This window comes from Erinaceus europaeus, chromosome 14, assembly GCF_950295315.1.
Source record: "Erinaceus europaeus chromosome 14, mEriEur2.1, whole genome shotgun sequence".
NCBI classification, from domain to species: domain Eukaryota; kingdom Metazoa; phylum Chordata; class Mammalia; order Eulipotyphla; family Erinaceidae; genus Erinaceus; species Erinaceus europaeus.
Window position 1 is genome coordinate 78,401,397 of NC_080175.1, and position 27,774 is coordinate 78,429,170.

General features: G+C 45.5%; 1 protein-coding gene across 2 annotated transcripts in view; it reads right to left on the reverse strand.

Annotated features, from left to right (window-relative positions):
• The window catches only part of LAMP3 (lysosomal associated membrane protein 3), a 31,630-nt gene extending 15,917 nt beyond the window's left edge, over positions 1 to 15,713 (reverse strand). For both annotated transcript variants that reach the window (XM_016192923.2, XM_060172038.1), the window contains exons 1-3: positions 15,535 to 15,713; positions 6,824 to 7,527; positions 6,039 to 6,167 (exon numbers count right to left, since the gene is read on the reverse strand). In XM_016192923.2, the coding sequence (XP_016048409.2) occupies positions 6,039 to 6,167; positions 6,824 to 7,527; positions 15,535 to 15,583 (882 nt within the window). In that variant the 5' untranslated portion in view covers positions 15,584 to 15,713. The remainder of the gene's footprint in view (positions 1 to 6,038; positions 6,168 to 6,823; positions 7,528 to 15,534) is intronic.
• Between the last annotated feature and the right edge of the window lie 12,061 nt (positions 15,714 to 27,774).

The following is a 27,774-nucleotide window of genomic DNA, read 5'->3' on the forward strand; positions in this document are numbered from 1 at the left end:
AAATTGCAGCAACAACTTGAGATCTTTTAGATGGACCATGCTTCCTCTTTTATTATTTTGGTAGTTATATTCTCTTTTTTAAATGTCTTTATTGGGGAATTAATGGTTTACAGTAAGCAGTAAAATACAATAGTTTGGACATGCATAACATTTCCCAGTTTTCCACATAACAATTCAACCCCCACTAGGTTTTCTTCCTCCATCCTAATGTAGGCCCTAAACCCCCCCCCCACCCCAGTCTTTTACTTTGGTTCAATACACCAACTCCAGTCCAAGTTCTGCTCAGTGTTTTCCCTTTGGTAATTATATTCTAACCAGAAATGCTGATTTACAAGATAACTGTTGTCACAGGTGCACACTTTCACATCTCCCCATGATAAACATCAACACAGGACACCTCCCACCAACTTGTCCTCTGTCTTTCTCCACCATAGGACACTCCCTTCTACCAACGTATCTTATTTTTGCTACTCTGTTTTTTGTACCTCTTTCTTGTGGGTAGCCTTTCTCTCTCTTTCTGTGGATGTTTTCTAATGCATGTTTAAAAGCAGTGTGACGCGGGGGGGGGGGGGTGTCCTTCCGAGGTGGGGAGACACGTTCCTTCCATGTGTAAGAGTCCTGGTTTGAAGGGCCAGGCAGTGGCACACCCAGTTAAGCACATAGTACTAAGCGCAAGAATCTGGGTTCAAGCCTCTGGCTCCTCACCTGCAGGGGGGGAAAGGGGAGCCGATTCACAAGCGGTGAAACAGTACTGCAGGTGTTTTTCTCTCTCCCTTCATATGTCCCCCTCTCTTCTCAATTTTTCTCTGTGCTGTCGCATAAAAATAGAAAGGAGGTAGGGAAGGAAAAACGGCCATTTTGCAAGCGATGAAGCAGTGCTGCTCCCACTTATCTCCCCCTTCTCTCTAGATTTCTCTGTTTCTATCAAATAAACAAGTAAACAAATAAATAAACATTTAAAACACCAGAAAGAGAAGGATGAGTACTGGAGGATCTCACTCATAGGTGGAAATTGAGGAGCAAGAACAGAAAAGCAAAACAGAAGGAGAAATTTGGACTGCGTGTGGAGTATGTACCAAAGCAAAGGACTCTCAGGAAGGGGGGCTGAGAAGAGGTGAGGGGGGGTGGCTAGGACCCTGGGTATGATGGCAGAAGGAGACCTAGGTTGGAGGAGAGGGTATCTTGTGGGCACCTGTCATGGAGAGAAGAGAGGTTTCATTTATGCGTTAACAACTGTACTGCAACCATTAACCGCCAGTAAAGTGGGGGTGGGGACAGAGAACACGCAAGTCTTCTGGGCTAACGCTCAGCATGAAGCCTCCCACCAGCAGGGCAGAGTGCTTTCTGGGTGAGTTCATCTGAGATGGAACAGGCAGTCTGGAGCTTACTTTCCGGTCACCTTGTATTTTGACCAAGTCAAAACTCGCCAATTTTTTTTTTTAACTGGGATAGGGCTGAGCTCTATTTTTATGGTCAAGGAAAGGCATTTGTTAGGTGAGCTAATGCAGACTAAACCAAGTATAGGCGGCTGTTTAGTATACTACATTTTTGTTTCCTTTGGAAAAATTCCCAGGATAACAATTGCTAATCATAGGGCAGGTTCATGTAGTCAGACAACAGTGTAGACTAGGAAGAGCATGAAGGTGAGGTCAGAAATCCTTGGTGTGTGTGTGTGTGTGTGTGTGTGTCTGTGTGTGTGTGTCTGTATGTGTGTGTGTCTGTATGTGTGTGTCTGTATGTGTGTGTGTCTGTGTTGTGTGTGTGTCTGTGTGTGTGTGTGTGTCTGTGTGTGTGTGAGACAAACAGATCCTGGGAAGGGAGAATGCAGACTTTGGGATCAGACAAGCCAAGATGGACTCCAGAGACTGTAATATTTACTAACTGTATAATCTCAGGGCCTGTTTCCTCAGTTGTAACATAGAAATTACTACACTTATCTAGTAGGACTCTTGGAAGAATTAGAAATAGTATCAGTAAGCCATCTTTTCCTTTAAGGAGAAAGAGAGAGAGAGAGGCTACACTACTAAATCTTCCCTTAGTATAGTGAGGCTGGGCTTGAACCTGGATAATGCACATGGCAAAGCAGCGCACTAGCCAAGTGAGCTATGTCCCCAGCCCCAGGAAGCCATCTAGCTTAGTATTTGGTGCAGAACAACATTTAATAAAGGGGTGTTGCTATTACTATTGTTTTTATTCACTGGATCTCAAAAGCAGTATTCTACTCACTACACTTGACTCCTTAAATTGTAAATAGTTTTATGTCAATGTCCGTAAGCCCATGAGCTACTAGCACAGTGGTTATGCCAAGAACTTTCCTGCCTTAGATTCTAAGGTCCCAGGTTCAACCCCCAATACCACCATAAGCCAGAACTTAACAGTACTCTGTAAAAGAATAAAAAGAAGTGAAGGAGGAGGAAGAGAATTAAGAGGAAGAAAAAGAATTGGATAAAATGGTGATAGTAGTAGTAGTAGTAGTTGTTGTTGTTGTTCTTTTGATACTAAATATGAAAAATAACCTTTCCTACCAGAAGAATGTTCAGGGCAGAGTAGGTTTCCATTCCTAAGACAACTGAAATCTGACTACACAGGCATCAGAAAGTGTTAGAAAGCTGCTTCAGCAAAATGGCAGAGGAGATAAGCATGAACACTCCCGCGTCAGCTCCCCAGCCCTTCCCGCCTGGACCACTGCCCTGTGAACAGCTGCCTGCGTGTGTGACACCACACAGTCATGGCTGCCCCACCGTGGGCAGAGCTGCAAGTGGGGTGTCTGGGACTCTCTCAAGTCTCTTCTTACAACTGTCCCATGTTCAGATGCTCCCACTCCAGCCCTACTGATGCTTCAGGCTGTACTCTGAGCTGGTGTCCACTCCCTCTTTTTCTGGAAGTCCTCAGAGATGTGGTCTAGAGTTGCAGTGTCTGCTTCACCTGAGGCTCACCCAATTCACCTCACCTTACTCACATCCTCCCCCAACACCAAATTCCCCAGCAACTGCCTTTAGCTCTGTGGCCAGAGGAAAGCAAAGAGGCTCATAGATGGTTCCTGTCTACCTCAGTACTGGTGGGGTGAGTGGGGATTTCTGCATGTTGAAAAGGAACTAGTTCATGGCTGGGGTGGTAGCTCAGTGGGTAGAGTATATGCTTTGTAAACCTGAAACTTCCTATTCAACCTCGGCCACCTCACTTAGCCAGAGCAGCACTCTGGTTTCTGTCTGCCAATATCTTTTTTCTCTCATTAAATAGATAAATCTTAAAAAACAAAACAAACAAAAAATGACCAAGAGATGAATACACGTATCACTATAACCAAGGACATAGGTTTGAGTCCCTGATTCCAACTCAGAAGGGGGAAGCAGGGCTGGAGGTATCTCTCTGTCCCTGTCTCCCTCTATCTCTCTCTCCCCCACCCCTCTCTATTTCTCTGTCTCTATTAAAAAGAAGAAAAAAGGAAAGAGGGAGGGGAGGAAGGAGGAAGGGAGAATAAAAGACTCTTAAGAATGGTGGATTTTTTGTGCAGATATAGAAACCTGATAATAAACCTGGTGGCAAAAGTGAAAATAATAAAATAAAATAAATAAAATTGTACTAATTTAATTAAAGTTAAAAGAGGGGAATTTACTTAAACCAGACCAGTGGCCACGAAGTCAAAGGTCATGAAGGCTTGGCCTAGAATTTAATGAGTAAAGTAGGTCAATGAAATAGAGCACATGCTAAGTCAGAGTGTTAGTGCAGCCCTGATTTACCATCTGCTCCTTTACAGAAGTTTGTAAAGCCCCCAGATAGAATACACTTTATCCCTAGTCCTATTTAGATCACATCAGATTCTGAACTTCCAAGTCCTATGGGGGAAAAAAATTCTGCTCTAGTTTACATAAGACAGTTATATTTCTTTCTTTTGTTTTCATTTTGGATAGAGACAGAATATGAGAGGGAAGGAGGTGATAGAGAGGGAGAGAGACAACTGCAGACCTGCTTCACCACTCCTAAAACTCCTCCCCACTCCCCCGTGCAGGTGGGGACCAGAGTTTTGAGCTGGGATCCTCACGCACTGTAATGTATGTGCTTATAACCAGGTGTGCCACTCCCCAGTCCCAACAACTGTATTCTTTTGAGGACATCCTGGGGCTGGGAAGATAAGCTGCCGGATACATGGAGGGGAGCCAGGACTGACCCCCAGTACCACTCACAGACAGTGCTCTGCTTTAAGAAGAAAAACAAAAGCCAGTGGGCAGCACCCTGTAACACTGCCATTCTACAGAACTGATACTCTTCTTAATTCTCCCGAGAGTCCTGCTAGACAGGTGTAGTAATTTCTATCTCAGAACTGAGGGCACAGGCCCTGAGATTGCACAGCAAATATTATGGCTGCCAGAGCCCCTCTTGGCTTGTCTGACCCCAAAATCTGCACTCTCCCTTCCAAGGATCTGCTTGTCTCTAATGTTCAGGGTCACATTCGGTAACATGAAGGCTCACACCTACTTCCAGCTGCTGGGGGCCACTGAGCACCCCCTTTGCTGGCTCTTCCTCTTCCTCTCAAGAGCACTTTGAGATAAATGGGGGTCTCTCCCCTGAGTGATCTGGCCAACACTGTCCCCCTAATATGTCTGCCCACTTTAGTCACTTCCATGAGTTATTAGAAGCACCCATCCCTGTCCATGTAATGGGCAGCGTTCCTTACACAGGTAGTCACTGGTTCCTTCCCTCCCCCACTTTTCAAATGATCACAGCTCAGACAGATGAAACTGGCTGTCTGACATCACAAAGAGAAAAGGCAAGAGAGAGAGAGAGAGAGAGAGAGAGCGCTGGGATCTCTGACCTCACCTTCATATTCTTTTTGTTCTACATGTTATCAGCCTACATGAGCCAGCAATTTTTATCCTGGGCATTTATCCAAAGGAAGCAAATACCCATCCAAAGAGATCTATGTTCATAGCAACACAATTTGCAATAGCCAAAACTTAGAAGCAACCCAGATACCCAACAGCGGAAGAATAGCTAAGAAAGTTGTGCTATATATACATTATGAATACCAGTCATCTGTTTAAAATGACGTTATCTCCTAAGCCTCATCTCAGACAGAACCTGAAGGAATCATCTTAAGTGGGATAAACCAAAAAGAGAAGGACAAATATTGGCTGATCTCAGTTATAGGTGGAACTTAAGAAATAAAGACAGAAAATAAAATGCAAGATGAAATTTGGACTGTGTGTGGTATATTGCACCAAAGCAAGGAACTCTGGGGGAGGAGGAGATGGAGAGGGCATTGGGGACACTGTGTACAATGTTATAAAAGGACCTGTTTAGGAGCAAGAGTGTTTTGCAGACTTCTGACACAGGGAAGATGAGAAATTGCAGCCATGTGTCAACTGTATTGCAAATTTTTATCCCCCAGTAAAATGATTTTAAAAATTGCTAACATCAGGTCAGGTGGTGGCACACCTGGTGAAGCACACATATTACCACATGCAGGAACCTGAGTTCAAGCCTCCACTCCCCACCTGCAGAGAGGAAGCTTCATGAACAGTAAAATAAGTACTGCAAGCACCTTTCTGTGTCTTTCTCCCTCTCTATCTTCCCTCCCCTCTCAATTTCCCTCTGTCCTGTCAAAGAAAAAACATGTTAACACAGAAAGGAAGGAAGAAAGAAAGAAAGAAAGAGAGAAAGAGAGGAAGAAAGAAAGAAAGAAAGAGAGAGAGAGAGAGAGAGAGAGAGGAAGAAAAGGAAACCTAACATCGGGACTTTTAAATCTCTGGTTGCCATGACTGTTCCCTACCCTGACTGGAAAGAACCATTCTGACATTTGATTTTGACCTGAGAATACCCTAGAATCTCCCATGACCACTGGGAATTTTCATGGGTATGTTCTCCTGTGCAACTTCCTCCTTGGGGTGCTTTGCAAAGGTCAAACCAGGCCCATTCCCTTATCATAACACCTCAAAAGGTTCCAGGTCTGCATCTCTGGGAACTTAAGGTGAAGTGTGGTATTGCACCACTCGGCCATGGTGAGGAGGACACAGCATGTGAAGGAGCATGGGCCTCACCTTGGTAAATGTGAGATTCACACATCCACCCGGGAAATTCAGGAGAAGGTTGGCTTTTCGAGAGTCACAGTTCCCAGAGGCTTGGGTTGCGTTGGGGTCTACGTTGAAGTAGCTCTTGGATGAAAACATCTGAATGAAATAAAAACAAGTCAGCTCTGTGGGGTACAGAACAATTCCTGGTAGAGCGTTCATTCTGGGGGTTCAGAGATCAGCTGTGTGGGACTGATTTTTTTGTTGTTGTGGTTGTTGTTAAATGTGTTCAAAATACACTACCAGAAAGACTTTGCTCTCTACTGTCGTCTTTCAAATGAAAACCTGAACATGAAAATTTTATTTGGAACCATAGAGACTGTACAGACAAGAAAAGCATTTTTTTTTTTGTAGCCTGCAAGGTGGTATAGTGGATAAAGTGTTGTACTCTCGAACAAGAGGTTCTAAGTTCAATCCTTGGCATCATATGTGCCAGAGCAATGTTCTTTTTCATTATCTCCTGTTTTTCATGTTAAAAATAAATAAATCATTTCTCAAAAAGGAAAGTATTGGGGATCAGGCAGTGGTGCATTTGGTTGAGTGCATGTTATACATTATTATGCACAAGAACCTGGGTTCAAGCGAGCCCCCCTACTCCCCACCTGTAGGGGTACACTTCAGGAGTGGTGAAGCAAGTCTGTAGGTGTCTCTCTGCCTCTCTCCAGCTCTATCTCCCCTCCCCTGGCAAATTCTTTCTCTATCCAAAATAAATAAATAATATAAAAATTTTTTTTAATTGCGAGTCCCCAACTTACCAACTCCATGTCTTGGACGATCAGTTGCACTCCCATCTCTGCTTTTATGCAAAGCCTGCTCCCATTGAGAACCTGGTACATGCCTGTCTTGGCAGCTGTGGGTCTGGGTACAAGGCTGGGCCCTGGAGCCATGGTGGAGGGCGTCTTGGTGGTGTTGTGTGGCACTGTGGTTGGACCAGGCCCATGAGTGAGCTGAGCAGATGTCTGACCAGACATGCTGGTGTTTGGTGGGGTGGATGAGGACACAGCTGCTGACAGGGGTGTCTGGCTACTACTGGGCTGGGGGGCTCCTCCAGTTGTGGGGTTGCTGGCTGGGGTGTTGGTTCCAGTTGTAGGTACAGGTGGGGTGGTTCTGGTTGCCTGGGAAGTGACCCCTGGGCCTATGGTGGCTTCAGTGACTTGGGTGGTCGTGTGTGAGGTGCTGGCTGTGGCCAGGGAGGTGACAGGGACCTGGGTGACAGGGCTTGTGGAGGGGGTCCCATTGATAGTAACAAGGAAGGTTGTGGCTGGAGTTTTTGCCATATGTGTGGCCAGGCTGTCAGAGGAGGAGGTTGAGGTAACTCCTTGAGGGGATGCCATGCTCCTTGGCTGCAAAAGAGAAGGCTTCCCTCCCAATGGGACTGTTGCTGCTGTGGTAGGTTGAGGAGGGTCTGTTAGGTCCGCTGTTCCTTTGGCTCCTATCTGATGACTGTGATGCAGAATCACTGCAAATTAGGAGATGGAAGTGTCAACACACTGATAGCTCTCCAACTCTCACTGCAATGTTTCTTCACCCCAAAATTAACATGCATGCTTCCAGATTGGGGGAAGTTGACAAGAATATTGCAACAATGTGAAAGTCACCTAAGGTTCTTCCTCAGGCTACATCATAATACTTGGGGTAGACCCATGTTTTTCACAGGGTCAAACCAGTCTTCGGCTCCCAGCCCCTTTGATTGTGAGAGGCTCAGCTAGAGGGCTAAATGTCTGACCCCTTCCCCCACAGCTCCAACTCCCCAGCTTCCAACAGGGACACAAGTGGCTCTGGGTAGGACTCTGTTCTTCTGTCCTGAAGGAGCTGGGACAGCACGAATAATGGCCATCAGAATCCCAGGCTTAGAAAGGGACCTTTAAATATATATATATATATATATATATATTATTTATTTAGGATAGAGACAGAGAAATTGAAAGGATGGAGAGGTGATAGAAAGAGAGAAAGAGGGGGTTGGGCAGTAGTACAGTGGGTTAAGCGCACATGGCACAGAGCTCAAGGATCGGCATAAAGCTTCATAGGTGGTGAAGCAGGTCTACAGGTGTCTGTCTTTCTCTTCCCATCTCTGTCTTCCCTCCTCTCTTGATTTCTCTCTGTCCTATCCAACAACAGCAGCAGCAATGACAACAATAATAATGACAACAACAGGGTATAAACTACAAGGGCAACAAAATGGGAAAAATGGCTTCCAGGAGCAGTGGATTCGTAGTGCAGGCACTGAGCTCCAGCAATAGCCCTGGAGGGAAAATGAAAGAAAGAAAGAAAGAAAGAAAGAAAGAAAGAAAGAAAGGAAGGAAGGAAGAAAGAAAGAAAAGAGAGAGAGAGAGAATATGAAAGAAAGAGAAAGGAAGAGAGAGACATTAGCAACCCTGCTTCACCACTCGTGAAGCTCACCCCTTGATCCCAGATCCTTGTGCATGGTAGCGCGTGCCTTCAACTGGCGGTACCACCTCCCAGCCCTGCTCAGAAGGGATCTTAAAGGTCATTTGGCCCAAACTCTAGCCTGACAGGTAAATTAAACCTGAAGACATTTGCTTTTTGTTCATCCAGTCAGTACTTAATTACTCCCAATGATGGTTGATGAATTTCCCTTCTATGTTTCTCTCCTGAATCAGTTTTTCTAAATAAAAGCCAGTTCCCATCATCCCCTTACTTAACCGTTTAAGTGACTCAGACTTTTTCAACTAAGAAAGAAAATTATCTTCCCTTCCCTTCACTCCCGAACCCAAAACTTATGCATATGCTATGTCACCACTCCAGGATATTCTTTCATTGGGGGTGGGGGGAGGTAGAGGGGACAGGAGAGGGAGAGAGAGAGAGAGAGAGAGACTGTAAGAGACCACAGCACTGAAGCTTCTTTCAATGTGGTGGGGGTCAGGTTCGAACCTTGGTTGCACAGGTGGCAAAGCAGAGCACTGCCCAAGTGAGCGATTTCACCAGCCCGCTGGGCATTTCTTATAAAGTTGGTCTCAGGTCACAGGTCACTTCATCTTTTTAAACTAATTTCTCTCAGGAACCTCTGCTGAGTGCTGTCTTCATCCATTTCTCAAACTAAGAAACTCAGGCATAGATCAACTGACCAGAGCTCTGGAGTCCTGGCCTGAGGCATGGCCAGCCTGTGGATTTAAGGGTAGGTGAGGGAAAGTGCATTACCAGGAACAATGGTGAGAAAAGAGACATGAACAGAGAAGTTATTTGCTCCTCCAGGGACCTCAGTGCTCCTTACATGGTCGGTCCTTCATGAAGTTTTTCGAAGCTAAAAGGTGAGACTTTTCCAGAAGAAAGAAAAACACATGTGAATATTTCTTTTCTTTTTTTTTTTTTTAAGATTTTATTTATTTATGAGAAAGGAGGAAAGAGAAAGAACTAGACATCACTCTGGCACATGTGCTGCCGGGGATTGAACTTGGGACCTTAAGCTTGAGAGTCTAATGCTTTATCACTGTGCCACCTCCCAGACCAATATTTCTACACAGCTGGCTTGCAAAATGACACTGGCGGGGCTGGGTGGTAGCGCAGACAGTTAAGCGCACATGACATGAAGCGCAAGGACCGGCTCAAGGATCCAGGTTCGAGCCCCTGGCTCGCTTCACAAATGTTGAAGCAGGTCTGCAGGTGTCTGTCTTTGTGTCTCCTCCTCGATTTCTATCTGTTCTATCCAACAACAATAATAACAACAATGGCAACAAAAGGGAAAAAATAGCCTCCAGGAACAGTGGATGGATTCATAGTGCAGGCACCAAGCCCCAGCAATAACCCTGGAGACAGAAAGAAAGAAAGAAAGAAAAAAAGAAAAAAAGAAAGGAAGGAAGGAAGGAAGGAAGGAAGGAAGGAAGGGAAAACAAAATGACACTGGCAAAATCATCAGCTCAAATGTCACCTTTTATAAGTTTTTAAAAATTATTGTTTAGTAAATATATTCATCCTTATGAGAGACACCAGAATACTCCTCAGCTCTAACATGTGCCGCTGGGCATCAGACCTGGGGCCTCGTGCATGCAAGTCCTAGGCTCTGACATTGAGAAATCTCCCCATACTTCAGACATTCTCTCAGAAAGATGTGACTATGGGGCCAGGAGCTAGCGCACCTGGCACAGCACTTGCCTTATCATGAACAAGACCCCAGGCTTGAACACAGTACCATAGAGGAGCACCAGGTCACCCGGGAAGCTCTGCAGATGGTGGTACAGAGCTGTTCTCTCTCACTCTCGCTCTCACTCTCATTCTTGTTCTATCTGAACTAAAAAGAGTGAAATATGCCACTCCAGGAGCTATAAAATTACTGTGAGATCCTGACACTGCAAAAAAAAAAAAACAACACACACATAATTAAGTCACTCAGTTACTTACAACTATTACTAAATAGTCTTTTTTATCTAAAATGTTAATTTGGCAGGCCTGGAGGTGGTTCATCTGGCCAAGCACACACACCACTATGTGGAGGATCCAGGTTCGAGCCTCAGCTCCTTACCTGCAGGGAGGAAGCTTCACAAATGGTGAATCAGGTCTGCAGGTGCCTCTCCATCTCTCTCCCTCTCTATCTCCCCCTTCTCTTTCAATTTCTATCTGTCCTATCGCATATAAAAAAATTAAAATAAAAAAGGAAAAATAGTCAAGCACTGCAGGTGTCTGTCTCTCTCCCTCTTTATATCCTCTCCCCTCTCACTTTCTCTGTGTTCTGTCAAAGAAAAATAATAATAAGGAAAAAAAAAGCCACTGGGAGCGGTGGATTCATTGCGCAGGTGTTGAGTCCCAGTGGCAGCCCTGACATACATACTTGAGAGTGGAGACTTTATAGCTGTAGGGTTACTCTGCAAACCTTCATCAGTTCAGTGTTTGTGAAACCTTTATGTCCTTATTGTAGGACTCACAGAAACAAGATTTTTCCCTTTAAGGTTGTCACCAAGGTGTTGAAGATTTACTTTCACACCTCAGTTGAGTTAAAGTCAATTTACTGGATCTTTGGCCAGAAGCCCAAAAGGAACTTAAGCTCACCGGCCTGGGTTCACACTAGTACAACGGGGAAGAAGAATTCAGTCTCAACTGTGGTTTCCAGGAATAGCTTGTGATGAAAGCAACAGTTGCATCAGAGGACTCTTGGAGGCTAGAAACTTCTTGCCTGTTTTTCTGTGGAGAGGAAACTGATAAAAGACCACTGTGCACTTGTGCTGGTTTTTATGTATTTATTTTACCTTCAGGGTTATTGCTGGGGACTCTGTGTCTGCATTATTCCACTGCTTCTGGAAGACCACACACACACACCTTGATTTTAAAAAAATAGATGTTGAGAAAGAGAGAGGGTGGGAGGTGGAGGGATGAAGAGAGAGAGAGAGAGAGAGAGACCACAGCACTATCCCACTGCTCTTAAAGTTTCCTTTATTCCTGGTGCTCCTATGTGCAGGCTGTGGACTTGAACCTGGGTCCTTGCACATGGCTCGTGAGTCATCTCCTGGTCCTCTCAAATTTAATCTTTTTTATTGCCACTAGAGTTATTGTTGGGGCTCAGTGCTTGCACAATGAGTCCACCACTTCCAGTATCTGTTTTTCCTTTTTTAACTTTTTCCTTTGATAGGATACAGAGAAAGTGAGAGGGAAGGAAAACTAGAGAGGGAGAGACACAGAGAGAGAGAGAACTGCAGTACTTGCTTCACTGCTCACAAGGCTTTCCCCCTACAGGTGGGGAGTAGGGGCTCAAATCCTGGTTCCTGTGCATGGTCATGTGTGTGCTAAGCCGGATATACCACCACCCAAAACTCCAAAACTGGTTTTTAAATAGGGCCTTTGACCTGCTCACAGGCAAGTAGACTGGGACCAGCTTAGAGGGCAGAAGGCCAATGCAGGGCCAGGGGCGTAGTACAAAATCACACTCACCCCCTCCCCCATTAAAAATGCAGCCCTGGGCCCTCCTGCTAGATTGTCAAGGCCCCACTTTCACTCCCACCCCAGCTTCTCTCACTCCTCTTGATGGTGAGTGGCAGGGAGAGGAATGAGATGGTTTGATTCTCCTAAACCCACAGGAAATGAATCAGGGCTCAGACCCTGGGAAAACCAGAGACCACACAGAGGCTGCAGGGACTGTGGGTACTTCCCAGCCAGTGTGCTCTCCCTGCCTCACCAGCCTCCACAGACCTGGTGTGGGGAGAGGGGCTCCCTGCAAGCCTCACAGAGGGAACTGGGAACTGGCCCTTACTCCGAGGAGTTCCAGGCCTCAAGAGGCAGATGCTTCAATGGACAGCAGTCAGCATGATGAATGTCCTCCCTAAAGACTAGGACTGGGGAGCTCAGTACAAAGAAATTTCAGGCAGCTGAGAAAGGAAATAGCACCCCAGGCAGCTGTAAGACATGTGCAAAGGAACAGAGAGTTCAGAAGCTGTCGTCACGTGTGGACAGGGAATGGGGGCTGGTTCTGCCACTCCCCCTTTACCCTGCCACCCAACTGAGCACCTTCCCTGGCACTTCCTGGAAGTAGCCCCAGTAGGTGTGGGCCTGGGCAAAGGTGTGCTCTAAGCAGGGTTCTCCTCATGGTCCGATACTAGGCCTTTTAGCAGAGATGTGGATCTGACCTCTGTGTATTTGCCCCAGGGACCTTGATATTCAAAAAGAACTCTTATAAGGAAAGGGTTCCTGGGGCTGGGCAGTGGCACACCTGGTAGAGCACACACACGTTACCATGCACAGGGGACCTGGGTTCAAACCCCTGCTCCTCATCTGCAGTGGGGAAGCTTCATGAACAGTGGAGCAGTGCTGCAGGTGTCTCTTGTCTCTCTGTCTCTCACTTCTACTAAAACAAACAAAAAGCAGAAAGAGTGGAGGGGGGCAGGCCCCATGGAGCAGTGAAGCCATGCATACACTATCCCAACAATAACTCTGGTGGAAAAATAAACAAATGGTAGTCTGGGAGGTGACGCAGTGGATAAAGCACTGGACTCTCAAGCATGAGGTCCTGAGTTCAATCCTGGCAACACATGTGCCAGAGTGTTGTCTGGTTCTTTCTCTCCTCCTATCTTTCTCATGAATAAATAAACAAAATCTTTTAAAAAATAAAATAAAATAAACAAATGAATGGATTGGGCTCCAGCCCTATGACACTGAACATTGGCTGACTATCCCAAAATGTAGTCTCCCCTTTAACCTAATAATGGGATTGTACTGATGGAATAAAGAACCTAGTCCAGGCCTCCTTTCCCACTGAGTGGGAGCATGTAGCTGAATTTGACCACAGCAGTCAAACTTTAATGACAGCAAGTGGTTTAACCAGTCAAACATTACCACAGCAAGTGGTTAGCAGATATTGAGTCCTCTGGGGGAGGCTGCTTGGAGGAAACTCAATCACTTGGGCGTGAGGTCTCCAATGTTGTCTAGACTTTCTTCCTTCAGTCAGCCTGTAATCTGTATGTGATGGCCGGAGCCCGAGCAGCTATACAGAAATATAAAATAACTTGAGAGTGGAGGTCAAATATGCCCCATTTTCTTTCTTTCTTTTTTTTTAAACTCTGTATTTGTATATATTTGCCCATATTTGTATATGGTTCTGCTTTCTCTTTCTCCCTTTCTCTCTTTCTTTCTTTCTTTTTTCTTTCTTTGCTTCCAGTGTTATTGCTGACACTCAGTGCCTGCACTACAAATCTACTGCTCCTGGAGGCCATATTTCCCACTCTGTTGTCCTTGTTAACATTTGTTGTTATTATTATTGTTGTTGTTGTTGTTGGATAGGACAGCGAGAAATCGAGAGAAGAGGGGAAGACAGAGAAGGGGAGAGAAAGATAGACACCTGCAGACCTGCTTCACGGCTTATGAAGCAATCCCCCTTCTTCTTCTAGTGTTTGCCCTTCTTCCGTAGCCAGTCAACAGCGTCAGGTTGAAAGCTGTCAGGAGCTGCTTGTTGCTGGCTTTGAAAGTGACTGGGATCCTTGTGGATTCAGTCGGCTAGGAAGGATCGTCAGTTTCCCCAATGAATGGGTACTCACGGGATGCACCACGAGAAGGTTGATCCAATGCATCCCAAAGGATGCATTGGTGGGGAGGTGGGGGCTGCAGGTGGGGAGCTGGGGGCTTGAACCGGGAACCTTACGCCAGTCTTAAGCACACCATGTGTGCTTAGCCCAATGTGCTACTGCCCAGCCCCTAGTCCCCCTTTTCTTAATACTTCACATGACAAGCAGGCACCACTGGCCAGGCCCCCCATCTGGGGAAGCTTGCAGGGCCAACCCCCACCTCACACACACATTCACTCAGCAGCTTTAGAAGGAACTGGTTCAACCAACAAAGCCAATCACCACACACAAAAGTATTTGACTCCTTTGGGAGAAAAGCAGGAAGTGGGCACATAGAAGAATCAAATCACCATTCAAGGTTCCCAGACAGATTCTCTGTTCTGAAAAATAATGGTTATTTAAAGAAAGTCTTTGGGTGGAGGGGCGGTAGGCAGTGGTGTACCTCCTTAAGTGCACGTATTACCATGCGCAAAGACCCAGGTTCAAGCCTCTGGTCTCCACCTGTAGGGGGGAAGCTTTAGGAGCAGTGAAGCAAATCCTGCAGGTGTGTCTCTGCTTCTCTCCCTCTCTATTTCCCTCTCCCTTCTCAATGTCTTTCTGTTCTGTCAAAGAAAGAGAAGGGGGGAAAAAAGAAAGAAGAAAAAAAATGGCTACCAGGGGTGTTAGATTCATGATGCAGGTATAGAGATAATCCTTGTGGCAATGAAAATTATAAAGTCCTTGATGCTCTGTGTTACACCTTTCCAAAGTGGTACAACTCATTAGCTAACACCTCACACATCTAAACTATTTACTGCCCACAGAAAATAATAAACACAATATTTCCACTGGAGAAAATCAGGGGAAATAAGGCACTGTGTGTTTTTCCTGGACAGTGTAGTGGCTGAGTTTTCTGACACTAAAATCAAAATGATTTTTATTCACACTCCCTGAGAAGGTGCCCAGGTCCCATTGGGGAACAAAGGGCACTATCACTGTCCTCTGGGTTGATACCTAGTCTCATGATGCATGGAAAACAAGTCCAAACCATGACGATCCATTGGGGCAGTGGGTAGGGGAGTGGGATGAAGATGTGGGCCAGCAAGAGAGCTCACTTGGGTGGTGTGTCTGCTTTAGCAAGCTTGCATCCCAGATTGGAGCCTAGTCACCATTGCTCTGGAGGAAGCTTCAGTGCTGTGGTATCTTTCCTGATACCTCTCTCTCTCTCTCCTCTGTGTGTCTGGAATAAATCCAATCTGCCAGAAAAAAGCAAAAATGCCAGAGAACCAATTCTCTCTCTCTCTCTCTCTCTCTCTCTCTCTCCCCCTCAGTGTGTCAGGTAACAGACATTCTTACATCAAAGGTCCAAATCTGGCAGCTGAACCTTCCCAATCATCTACAGGTCTGCCTTGCCTTGCCTTGGCCAATAGTACCAGAAGGTGCTTAAATGTCATAAGGCCAGGCAGGGCCATTGAGTCACTCACCAGCCAGGGACAGCAGGCAGGCTGCCATTGGAGAGAGCAGCCTGGCCATGACTGGGGAGCGCAGGGGAGCTGCTGGTGGGCTGGGTGCTGCTCTGGCTCTGCTGCTCCCAATTTGCTGGAAGCCTGGAGGGTGAAACAGGGAAGCCACTGCTCTTTGCTCCTCAGTCTCTTGTGGCCAAAATGCCTGCACCACTTATGTTATGAGAAGTAGCTGTGAGGCCCTCCCACTGGCAGGCTGGTGGGGGAGGGCCCCCACAAGTGGCCCATGTACAGAAGCCGGTGCTTTCATCTCTGCCCTGAGTGTTTGCAAGGGGCAGGCCCAGGGTGTGGTGGGGTGGGGGTGGCCAAGGTCAAGGCTGAGATCATTTCTCAAAAAAACGAAGTGGAGCACCAAGTTCCTTCTTTCGCAAGTAGGGTCTCCATTTTCCTCCAAGATCTTGAGTATATTAAAAATAAATCTTCTTGTTTACAATCAGCAATATCTATACGCCTTTCCTATATTTGGGAGCTACTCTTTTCCCTGATCCAGCTTTCTGGTCCTCTTTCTAGCCATGACATCATCTCCCCTGACAATAACTTGGATCCACCTGCACATCAGATTTCAGGCTCAGGGGAAAAAAAAACTAGTATGGTCATGGGCCCTTTGGAGTATAACTAAAATATGCCCACCAGCTATCTACAAAACAGAGACCCCCCCCAACTCTTCATCAGCACTATTCTAGTCTTTAGGTTCATGATTAGTCAACAATTTGTTTGACTTTATATGTTAACTCTCTTTTCAGCCACCAGGTTCCAGATGCTACCATGATGCCAGTCAGACTTCCCTGGACAGACAACCTCAGCAGTGTGTCCTGGAGCTCCACTTCCCCAGAGCCCTTCCCCACTAGGGAAAGAGAGAGGCAGGCTGGGAGTATGGATCGACCTGTCAACGCCCATGTTCATCGGGAAGCAATTACAGAAGCCAGACCTTCAACGTCTGCATCCCACAATGACCTTGAGTCCATACTCCCAGAGGGATAAAGAATAGGAAAGCTATCAGGGGAGGGGATGAGATAACGGAGTTCTGGTGGTGGGGATTGTGTGGAGTTGTACCCCTCTTATCCTATGGTTTTGTCAGTGTTTCCTTTTTATAAATAAAAAAAAAGTCTTCTTTTCTTTTTTCTGTTTTGACTAAAGTAACATTGACTTCCAATGGTATATAAGTATTACAAAAATAAATCTAATTCTTCTCAGAGAAACCAATCTCTCGCTCCTTAGGGAGAGCAGGTACCATAAGACTTTGGGGCTGGGCAGTGGCACACATGGCTGAGTACATGTGTTACAGCGTACAAGGACCCAGTTCAAGCACCTCACCACCTACAGCAGGGGAAGCTTTACAAGTGGTGAAGCACATCTGCAGGTGCCTCTCTTTTTCTCACACTCCCTCTCTTCTCATCTCTCTTTCCCATCAAATAAATAAATAAATACTCCCCCCCCCAAAAAAAAAAACACACACACACACACCTCAGTGACTAGGGGACCAGGAGATGGCTCAGATGGTAGAGCTCACTTCACCATGTCTGGGAATGTGGTTGAAATGTCAAGTTAGTTCCAGATTGGAAGAGGTAATGAAAGTCAGATGAGTCTACAAATTCAAATCAAGATGGTACACAGCATGTCTGAGGGCCACATAGTGGGGTCCTGGGTAAAGAGAGAGACAGAAAGCAGGAATCTGAGGCTCTGACTTTACTAGGGTCGAGATAATGATGTCTAAGGTCTGGAGGGTTGATATTTACTGATTTAAAGGCATAAGAACAGGAATTAGGGTAGGGGTACTAGAGAACAACTTGAATGCATGTAAAGTACCAGTAAACAGAATGACAGCGATAATGGAGACTGACATCATGAATGTGTGTTTTGTTAGTCTCAGTTCCAGCTATCACAACAAATCACTATAGACTGACTGACTTAAGCAACAGGAATTTGCTTCTTGCAGTTCTTAAGACCAGGAGGTCAGAGTGCCTGTGTGGCTGGGTCACGGTGAGGGTTCCTTTCCTGCCTAACAGACAGCCACCTTCTCTGTGTCCTCATAGGGTGAAGAACAGAGAGAGAGAGAGAAAGAGAGAGAGAGAGAGAGAGAGAGAGAGAGAGAGAGTGAGCTAAACGCATGGTGTCACTTTCCTTATGACCAGTTACCTAAGACCCTGCCACCAAAGATCAAGTTAACACTTCAGTGTATAAATTCTGTGGAAGCACATTCATTCAGTCTACAGAACTGTTTGTAACGCTTCCCAACCCCTTACCCAGTGTAAAAGATCATTATGAATCCATAAGTATATACTGGGTAAAAATGTAATTTGTGTATTGTGACAATAACAGCAAAACGTGTGTGTGTGTGTGTGTGTGTGTGTGTGTGTGTGTGTGTGTGTAAAGAGAAACTATACAGAATGCAAAAACTTCATTGTCTGAAGCTCCCAGGTGTCAGGTTCGATCCCCAGACCACCATAAGCCACAGATGAGCAGTGCTCTGAGTGGGGGGTAGGAGGCGGGGGAGGAAAATTCGTCTCTAAGATCTTGAGAGAACTAGGGTGGTTATTGTTGGGAATGGGGGCACAGAACTCTGGTGGTCAGAGTGATGTGGAACTATACTCCTATTATTTTATAGTCTTGTAAATCACTATTAAAATTAAAAGAATTATATACAGCAAAGTTTGTATATGTTATTGAAATCAAGGTGCTGTTTGTCCAAACTAGATGGCTGTAGGCTGATACGTTGACCATAATTTTTAGGATAATCGCCCCATGCAATTCTACCCAATGACATCAGTGTTAGTGGGCTTGTGGCCACAACATGGTGGGCAAGAGGGCACAGTTCAGTTCAGAACCACGGCCTGTCTGTGGAGGGGTTTCTGTGCAATGAAGAACGAGTGCCCCTGCTGATACTGGGTACAGGGACCCAAAGATGTTAACTAGGCTACATTCAAGTAGTGCTGCTCAAGTATTCTGTATGTTTACTGTTTTTTTTCTCTTTCTTTTTACCTTTTTTTTTTTTTTGACAGAGATAGAGGCAGAAAAACAATGAAAGCAACCACAGCACCAAAGCTTCCTTCAATGCAGCAAGGGTTGGGCTCAAACCGGGGTCAGGCACATGGCAAAGCAGCACATCATCTAAGTGAGCTATCCTGCCAGTCCCATCTTACCAGTTCTTAGAAGCGATGGATAGAAATATTTGACTAGCTGTGGATTGACCTATTTCTTGTTGTAGTCCTGCTTCTGTGTGGCATAATCAGAAGTTCTGATGTGATGTATAAGCCTTTAAAATTGATAGGTCCAGGAGCTGGGTTAAGCGCAGGTGTTGCAAAGCGCAAGGACCAGCGTAAGGATCCCAGTTTGAGCCCCCGGCAGGGGAGTCACTTCACAAGCGGTGAAGCAGGTCTGCAGGTGTCTATATTTCTCTCTCCTTCTCTGTCTTCCCCTCCTCTCTCCATTTCTCTCTGTCCTATCCAACAACGACAGCATCAGTAACAACAACAATAATAACTGCAACAATAAAACAACAAGGGCAACAAAAGGGAATAAATAAATAAATATTAATAAAATAAGATAAAATTGATAGGTTTAGTACCAGATGGTTTTCTTCATATGTGGGATCTAGAGATCTAATTTCCACGAACTTGCCAACAACAACAAAATCCAAAAAGAAGCAATCAAACAGTTTGTAAGACTTATGAGAACATGCTGGTCATCTTTGGGAGGGCAGGGACACAGAACTCTGGTGGTGGGTGTGATGTGGAGCTATATACTATAATCTTACAATCCTATAACAAACTACTAATAACAAAAATATTTTTTAAATGTATGTGTCCTCTTCACAGATTAACCATGGTATCCTTTTTAAAAGGATCTTCTTTATTTTAGGTCAGATTCTTGATTGCTCTGAGATCCATTTTTAAAAATTTCTTTTAAAAAATTGTTTTTTATATTTATTTACTCTCTTTTGTTGCCCTTGTTGTTTTATTGTTGTAGATATTATTGTTGTTAGTGAGGTCATCATTGTTGGATAGGACAGAAAGAAATGGAGAGAGGAGGGGAAGACAGAGAAGGGGAGAGAAAGACAGACACCTGCAGAGCTGCTTCACCACTTGTGAAGCGACTCCCCTGCAGGTGGGGAGCCAGGGGTTTGAACTGGATCCTTGTGCTTTGCGCCAACTGTGCTTTAACCCGCTGCACTTTAACCCGCTGCGCTACTGCCTGACTTCCTTTTTTTTAACTTTTTTAAATTATCTATATTTGTTTATTGAATAGAGACAGCCAGAAATCGAGAGGGAAGGGTGTGACAGAGAAAAAAAAGAAGGGTGTGACAGAGAGATACTTGCAATGCTGCTTCACTACTTGCAAAGCTTTCCTCCTGCAGGTGGAGACCAGGGGCTCGAACCCAGGTCCTTGGGTATTTTAACATGTGCACTTAATCAGCCCTGTCCATTTTGTTTTGTATTAAGAATTTTCCTGGTTTTCCTTTTATTACTGTTAACGTGACATACATTTTGCTATCCTTTTTATCTATTTGGTTTTTACACTGGGTAAGAGGCACACTGAGATATATTAATTTTTAAAGTTTATTTGGGTAAATATCAATTCAATTTAGGCAGCATCAAGACTGAAGTGGTCTAGAGCTTTACTGATAGGAGCTTGGGGCAGGAATTTATGAAAAGGGGAAGTGAAACAAAGCAAGTAATTGACTGGATGAAGTGTAAGTGTTTGCATTATCTGAAGAAGACTTTGTGGCTAGCTGTGACAGGTTGTCCTTTGTTTCAATTTCTTTTCTTTTTGCCTCCAGGGTTATTGCTGGGGCTCGGTTCCTGCAACACAAATCCACTGCTCCTGGAGGCCATTTTTCCCCTTTTGTTACCTGGTTGTTCTTATCATTGTTGTGGTTTTGAAAGTGACTGGGATCCATGTGGATTCAGTCGGCTAGGAAGGATCGTCAGTTTCCTCAATGAATGGGTACTCATGAGATGCACCACGGGAAGGTCGATCCAATGCATCCCGATGGAATAAAGACTCGTCACCCGACCTGTGCTGGATTAGCACAGTCAACGGCCAAGCCTTTCCTGCTATGAGACAAGTTCTCAAGATCTTCCCGCACAGTCATCACCGCCCAGCTATCATCCACATTGGTCTCCAGCTCCCACTGATTCTGTGCTCAGAGAAACTAAGATGGAACTTTCGGAAAGCAAACTGGCGTCTGTTCAGTGATCTTACCAACAAATCTATTCCTGCAATTCCAATTAACCCTATCCCCTCTGAAGATTCCTACAGGCGCCTCCGCCAAGCCATCTTCAAAGCAGCTTCCCAAGCCATTCCTCGTGGGAGACGTGCTAACTATACGCCTTGTCTTGATGCTGAATGCGAGCAACTACTAAAGCAGTATGATGAGTCGGGCGACCCAGATGTGGCTGACCATCTCATTGCCTCCCTGGATGCAGCACGCCAAGCCCGCTGGCAACAACTCACGGAAAGTCTGAACTTCACCCACTCAAGTAGGAAGGCCTGGAAGCTTCTTCACAGACTGGGTGCCGGTAGCCAACCCCCTTCCGTCTCCCATCCTCCCGTATCTCCAAACTCAGTGGCCAGTCACCTAACTCAAGTTGGATGTGCTAAGATCGACCCAGTCTGGAAAAGAGAAATTTCCCATGAGTGGTCATCCCACTTCCGGTTATCTTGTCCATCTCCAAAACTCTCTCCCTTTACACTGTCTGAACTGGAAGACGCTTTGAAGAGGGTTAAACCGGGAACAGCTGCTGGCTATGATAACATCACCCCAGAACTCATTCTTAACCTGGGCCCCGCGGCAAAGAAGTGGCTCACTTCATTCCTGTCCCACATCTTGGAATCTGAGTCTATGCCCAAAGTTTGGCGTCGTGCGAAGATTATAGCGGTTTTGAAACCAAAGAAAGACCCAACACTGGCCGCCAGCTATAGACCAATTTCTCTCCTCTCCGTGTGTTACAAACTCCTTGAGAGGCTGCTTCTGTCACGTATTTCTCATCTTACAGAGAAATTCCTATCACCCGCCCAAGCTGGTTTCCGCCCAGGAAGATCTACCTGCGAACAAGCCCTGGCACTCTCAACTTACATTGAAAATGGATTCCAGAAGAATTTAAAGACGGGTGCTGTCTTTGTTGATCTCACAGCAGCCTATGACACGGTCTGGCACCGTGGTCTCCTAGTCAAGATCTCAAGATGCCTGCCTCCATGGGTGGCCAACACTATATCGTTTCTTCTCCAAAACAGAAGATTCCGGGTACATCTGGGTGACAAGTCTAGCAGATGGAGACTTGTCTCAAGTGGCCTCCCCCAGGGCTCTGTTCTGGCTCCTACGCTATTTAATATTTACATTAATGACCTCCCAGAAACTTCTTCAAGGAAGTTCATCTACGCCGATGACATCTGCTGTGCAACTCAGGCATCCAAGTTCGACATCCTCGAGGAAACACTCATGAAAGACATGTCTCTGATATCTGATTACTGTAAAAAATGGCAACTAATCCCTAGCACTGCAAAAACGGTATCATCTGTTTTCCATCTACACCATGCCTCGGCCTCGCGTGAGCTTAATGTGCAGCTTGGCGATATGAGAATCCGACATGAAGCCCAGCCAGTCTATCTTGGCGTTACTCTCGATTGCACCCTGTCATTTCACAAACATCTCATAAAAACTGCAGCAAAGGTGGGCGCGAGGAATCACATCATTGCAAGACTGGCCAGCTCCTCATGGGGCGCGAGCGCTTCCACACTACGATCATCATCTCTGGCATTATGCTATTCCACTGCAGAATACTGTGCCCCAGTATGGTTCCGTAGCCCCCATGTCCACTTGGTCGATTCCAAATTATATTTCTCCATGAGGATAATTTCTGGAACCATCCGTTCCACCCTGGTTCCATGGCTGCCAGTTCTTAGCAACATCGCCCCGCCAGATAGTCATCGGGATGCGGCATCGTCTAAGTTCATTTCCCACGTCTACGCTCGACCGGACCTGACAATATACGCGGATATCTTCACCCACCCTGTTCAACGCTTGACGTCTCGTCACCCAATCTGGTCCCCTACGCCTACACTGAGCTTCTCTGTTCCAGTCTCTTGGAAACAGAGCTGGCAGTCAGCTGAGGTAAAGAACAAACACCTCATCACAGACCCCTGCAAGCGTCAACCTGGCTTTGACCTAGCACATTATGATTGGGCCCTCCTCAATCGCTATCGAACAGGCCATGGCCGGTGCACCGCTATGTTCCATCGCTGGGGAGCCAGAGACGACCCGAACTGCCCCTGCGGCTACAGACAATGACCCACATAGTCAATGACTGCCACCTCTCCAGACTCAAAGGAGGTCTCGAAACTTTACATCAGGCTCAACCTGATGCTGTTGACTGGCTACGGAAGAAGGGCAAACGCTAGAAGAAATTGTTGTGGTTATTATTATCATCATTGCTATTGATGTTGTTGTTGGATAGGACAGAGAGAAATGGAGAGAGGAGGGGAAGACAGAGAGGGGGATAGAAAGACAGACACCCGGAGACCTGTTTCACTGCCTATGAAGCGACTCCCCTGCAGGTGGGGTGCCGGGGGCTCGAACCGGGATCCTTATGCTGGTCCTTGTGCTTTGTGCCACCTGCGCTTAACCCGCTGCACTACCGCCAGACCCCGTTTCAATTTCTTAACTTGGGGAATTACAGGATTGGTTTTTGGTCTGTTCATGTAGGTTTCTAAGGCATCCAAGTCAGCAAGCAATGGCTTCCTTGTATACTCAACACTTTGAAGTTTCTTGTAAGCCACAAAAGTGGTCTTAAAAAAAAAACTCACTCCATTTTAATTGGCATCTTTAAACCAGTTGAGTATTGATATAGTTATATCATCCTGGGTTGAGGGTGAGGGTGGATGTTCAGCTTCACGGGGCGGGGGCAAGGTAGGGGAGGATGGATGGGACACCGTCTTTTTGTAGTGGGAATGGTGTTTATGTACACTTCTACTAATTCGTAATCATATAAATTTAATTATTTCAAAAAGAATTAAAGACTTTGACTTGCTGTTTTGCAAGGAGGGGACCACACAGCTGCTATAAATCAAAGTCTAGGCACACATGATTGAAACATTAAGTGATGAAAACCCCATGAAGAGAAAAAAATTAGATCTTAATTACCTAATACTTCTGGTAGTAGAAAATATATCCCAAACTCCTAAAACAAAAAATTTGAACTTTTTTTCTCTAGCCTTTCCAAGCTGTCACTCAAATTAGTCTTTCAAATGTAAGTACCTAGAAGAAAACCACTTATTTCCCTAAAAGACTAAGGAGAAAAAGTGAACAGTAAGTAATTTTAAAATACAAACTGCTAAAAGGTACATTTCCTAGACTTTTGTGTTGATTAGGGATCAAGCTTTTTTTGTTGTTGTTGTTTGTTTTTTAAACTGTAATACTGCTCACGGCTTATTTATGATGGTACGGGGATTGTTGAAACTTCAGAGCTTCAGGCATTAACGTCATTTTTTTTTTTTGCCTCCAGGGTTATCGCTGGGGCTTGGTACCTGCATTACAAATCCACTGCTCCTGGAGGCCATTTTTTTTTCCTTTTTTTGTTTATTGTTGTTACTTTTTTTTTTTTTTGCCATCTCCTAGGTTTTCTTTTTTTTTTTTCTTTTTTATTTATAAAAAAAAACCCATAGGATAACATGGGTACAACTTTGCACAATTCCCACCACCAGATCTCAGTATTCCATCCTCTCCCCTGATAGGTTTCCTATTCTTTAACCCTCTGGGAGTATGGACCCAAGATCACTGTGGGATGCAGAAGGTGGAAGGTCTGGCTTCTGTAATTGCTTCCCCGCTGAACATGGGCGTTGACAGGTCGATCCATACTCCCAGCCTGTCTCTCTCTTTCCCTAGTGGGGCAGGGCTCTGGGAAAGCAGAGCTCCAAGGCACATTGGTGGGGTTGTCTGTCTAGGGGAGTCTGACTGGCATCCTGCTGGCATCTGGAACCTGGTGGCTGAAAAGAGAGTTAACATACAAAGCCAAACAAATTGTTGAGCAATCATGGATCTAAAGCCTGGAATAGTGCAGATGCAGTGTTGGAGGGTCCTCCATTTTGTGGATAGCTAGTAGGCATATTTTAGTTATATTTCAAAGGGCCTGTAGCTATACTAGTGGGTTTTTTTTTGTTGTTATTATTGCTATCATTATTGTTCGATAGGACAGAGAGAAATTGAAGGAGGACGGGAAGACACAGAGGGAGAAAGACAGACACCTGCAGACCTGCTTCACCCTTGTGAAGCGACCCCCACCCTACAGGTGGGGAGCCGGGGGCTCGAACCAGGATCATCGCGCCAGTCCTTGAGCTTTGCGCCATGTGCGCTTAACTCGCTGTGCTGTCGCTCGCCCCGGCATTAAAGTATTTTTCAGAGCCATTTTGCGAAGCATTAGAATATTTTATTTAATTATTTGTTAGAGACAGAAAAACTGATAGTGAAAGGGAGACAGACATCTGCAAGGTGCCCTGTGGTGGCCACCTGATTGAGCGCCCATGTTACAATGTGCAAAGTTCGAGTCCCTGTCCCCACCTGAAGGGGGCATGCTTTGCCAATGATGGAGCAGGCTTGAAGGTGTTTCTCTGTCTCTCCCTATCACCCCCTTTAGTCTAGATTTCTGGCTGTCTCTATCCGACAAATAAAATATGAATAAAACAATTTAGAGAGAGAGAGACACCTGCAGTATGAAGCTTCCCCAAGCTTACTCTCTGCAGGTGGGTACTGGGACTTTGAAACTTGATCCTTGAGCACTGGAGCATTTGCCCTCTTCCATGTCCACCACTGCCCAGCCCCAATAAAACATCTTTACTAGCTAAGAAAGGATAGTGAAATAAAAGAAAGCCTGTGTGTGTGTGTGTGTGTGTGTGTGTGTCAGAAGGTTATGAGACCAGAGCTTCTTAGAGTCAAGCTAAATAAGATGGAATGCATTGTTAAAGGAATTTTAAAAATACTTTACTTATTATAAAGACAGAATTGAGAGGAAAGGGAGAGATAGACAGACAGACAGGCACCTCAGCAGTCTCACTGCTTGTGAGGCTTCTCCTCTGCAAGTGCGGCTTGGGGGCTTGCACTGGGGTCCATGAACACTAGAACGTGTGTGCTCACCTCAGTGGGCTACCACCCAACCCTGAAGGAATTTTTTTTTCTTTTTTATTTAAGAAAGGATTAATTAACAAAACCATAGGGTAGGAGGGGTACAACTCCACACAATTCCCACCACCCAATCTCCATATCCCACCCCCTCCCCTGATAGTTTTCCCATTCTCTATCCCTCTGGGAACATGGACCCAGGGTCTTTGTGGGTTGCAGAAGGTAGAAGGTCTGGCTTCTGTAATTGCTTCCCACCTGAACATGGACATTGACTGGTCGGTCCATACTCCCAGTCTGCCTCTCTCTTTCCCTAGTAGGGTGGGTCTCTGGGGAAGCGGAGCTCCAGGACACATTGGGGTCTTCAGTCCAGGGAAGCCTGGCCGGCATCCTGATGGCATCTGGAACCTGGTGACTGAAAAGAGAGTTAACATACAAAGCCAAACAATTTGTTGAGCAATCATGGACCCAAAGCTTGGAATAGTGGAGAGGAAGTGTTAGGGGGGTACTCACTGCAAACTCTAGTGTACTTCTGCTTTCAGGTATATATTTTGCAGTAGTTTATGGATACATGTGAACATATGCTCTCTCTCACAGAAACTGGTGTATATCTAGGTTTTGGGACTTTGTTAGAAAGTGAACCACCTAAGATGGAATTAGAGTATACTATGAAAGGAAAGGTCTCACCCGAGTAATGAAGCCGAAGGGTTGTCATTCCACACGTGAAGTCTCTGGACACAGTCTGAAGTGAAGCATGTTGAGGTGGCAATCATTGCGTTGGTTAGGTTGTGATCGGCAGATGCAATATTATTTGATATGGATTGGGAGAGGCATACGGGAAAGTGGGCCCTATCCAAGGGTTCCAGGACTGGGGGAAGTAGAGGCTCTATAGTGGAGATGTGAGGTTCCTGCTGTCTTAGGGTTCCAAAAGACAATCGATAGTTAATGTTATCATCACATTATTTGGTAATTGGGTTAACTTTGAAAAGTCCTTTTGTTAGAGTTTGCTGTACAGTACCCAGTATCTTGTATATAGCTGTGCTATTGGTTGCTTCTGATCTACTTGGTCTAGGCTTTTGAGAGAGTCTGCATATCAATTACATAGCCTATATATTAAAAAGATTCAGTTTGTGTTTTGAAAAACTTCGAGACATACAATTAATTTCCCCCCTCTCATATTAATTAACTAGTGATTTATATGACTACATTTTACTAGGAGTGTACATAAACACCATTCCCACCACCAAAAGACTGTGACCCATCCTTCCCACCCACTCCCACCCCCCCACTTGCTGGTATGCTTCTAATTCTGCTTTTAAAAACCGCTTCTGTTTCATTTGGTTTAATCCCCCCTGCATTCTATTTACATAACACTGTATTCTATTTACATAACCTCTTCTTCTTCTTCTAGCGTCTGCCCTTCTTCCGTAGCCAGTCAACAGCATCAGGTTGAGCCTGATGTAAAGTTTCGAGACCTCCTTTGAATCTGGAGAGGTGGCAGTCATTGACTATGTGGGTCATAGTCTGTCTGGAGCCGCAGGGGCAGTTCGGGTCGTCTCTGGCTCCCCAGCGATGGAACATAGCGGTGCACCGGCCATGGCCTGTTCGATAGCGATTGAGGAGGGCCCAATCATAACGTGCTAGGTCAAAGCCGGGTTGACGCTTGCAGGGGTCTGTGATGAGGTGTTTGTTCTTGACCTCAGCTGACTGCCAACTCTGTTTCCAAGAGTCTGGAACAGAGAAGTTCAGTGTAGGCGTAGGGGACCAGATTGGGTGACGAGACGTCAAGCATTGGACAGGGTGGGCGAAGATATCTGCGTATATTGGGCACCTGGGTTGCTTCCAGGTTTTAGCTATGGTGAATTGTGCTGCTATGAACATAGGAGTACACACCTCTTTTTGTTTGGGTGTTATGGAGTCCTTGGGGTATAAGCCCAGGAGAAGAATTACTGGATCATATGGAAGGTCCATGTCTAGCCTTCTGAGAGTTTTCCAGACTGCTCTCCACAGAGGCTGTACCAATTTACATTCCCACCAGCAATGTAAAAGGGTTCCTCTGTCCCCACAACCTCTCCAGCATTTGTTGCTGCTGT